Source organism: Echinops telfairi, unplaced genomic scaffold, assembly GCF_000313985.2.
Source record: "Echinops telfairi isolate 266 unplaced genomic scaffold, ASM31398v2 ScPeMD7_2565;HRSCAF=3150, whole genome shotgun sequence".
NCBI classification, from domain to species: Eukaryota; Metazoa; Chordata; class Mammalia; order Afrosoricida; family Tenrecidae; genus Echinops; species Echinops telfairi.
In genome coordinates, this window is record NW_022106463.1 from 7,722,185 (window position 1) to 7,723,173 (window position 989).

Sequence of the window (989 nt, forward strand, 5' to 3'; positions counted from 1 at the left end):
AGCCGATCCAACGACAGAACGGCCTACAGATGTTCGAGGGGTTCCCCGAGAGAAGCGAACAGAAAGCAGGGAAAGCGAGACATTTCTTCACTGTGCGTGTTGGGAAGGAGGGACGGCTGGATAAACCAGCGCGGGGCTGGGGTGGAGAGCTGGAGAAAGAATTGGACAAGAGGAAGATGAAAAGCGGGGAAAGGCCGAGCTGCACTGGGGCGCAGGAGAGGATCGGAAACGGAGAAAGCCGAGCCAGTGCGGCCAGCAAGGCGCTGGCTGGGCGGGAGAGCCCGCAGGAGCCGCTGCGTAGCGCGCCGGAGAACCGGAGCGCAGGCCGGCAATCGGCGTCGCCCAGGCCTCCAGACCTCGGTGAAGTGGTGCGAAATCCGGGTTTGACCAAGGGTGTTGAGAACTATCGTTGCGCCCCTGACCAATTTCGGGGTGGGGTGGGGGGCTGTAGAGCATGGGGTGGGTGGCCTAGGGGGGCGCGCACCTAGGGCGTGACGGTGAGATCCCGTTCGTCCTTGCCGGATGAGGACGGAGACAAGGGGAGGTCGTCGTCATCTTCGGAGCCCTTGGCCAAGGAGAGCGACGCGCACTTGCAGGCCGGGGGCACGCCCCCGCCTCCCCCCGCGCCCCCCGCGCCCCCGCTGCCGCGGGGGTGACCGCCCTTGCCCTCCTTCTTGTGCTTCACGCGGCGATTCTGGAACCAGATCTTCACCTGCTTCTCCGACAGGTTCAGGTAGGTTGCGATCTCAATGCGGCGCAGGCGGGACAGGTACATGTTAGAGGCGAACTCACGCTCCAGTTCCAGCAGCTGCGTGCTGGTAAAGGCGGTGCGCATCCTTTTGCTGCTGGGCAGCGGGTTCGAGCTGCTGTCTGGGGGTGCGCAGAGAGATAGGGTCAGACCCAGAACCCCCCCGATGTGGGAGTCCCGCCCGCCCCTCCAACCCAGCACCGTTCTCCCTAGCGCGACCTCCGGCGCCCAGCCCAGGACA

General features: G+C 65.2%; 1 protein-coding gene across 1 annotated transcript in view; it reads right to left on the bottom strand.

The window, feature by feature from the left end:
* Positions 1-484: 484 nt before the first annotated feature.
* The window catches only part of GSX1 (GS homeobox 1), a 4,307-nt gene continuing 3,802 nt past the window's right edge, over positions 485-989 (bottom strand). Inside the window, exon 2 of the mRNA XM_004715219.1 lies at positions 485-870. Coding sequence (XP_004715276.1) covers positions 485-870 — 386 coding nt within the window. The remainder of the gene's footprint in view (positions 871-989) is intronic.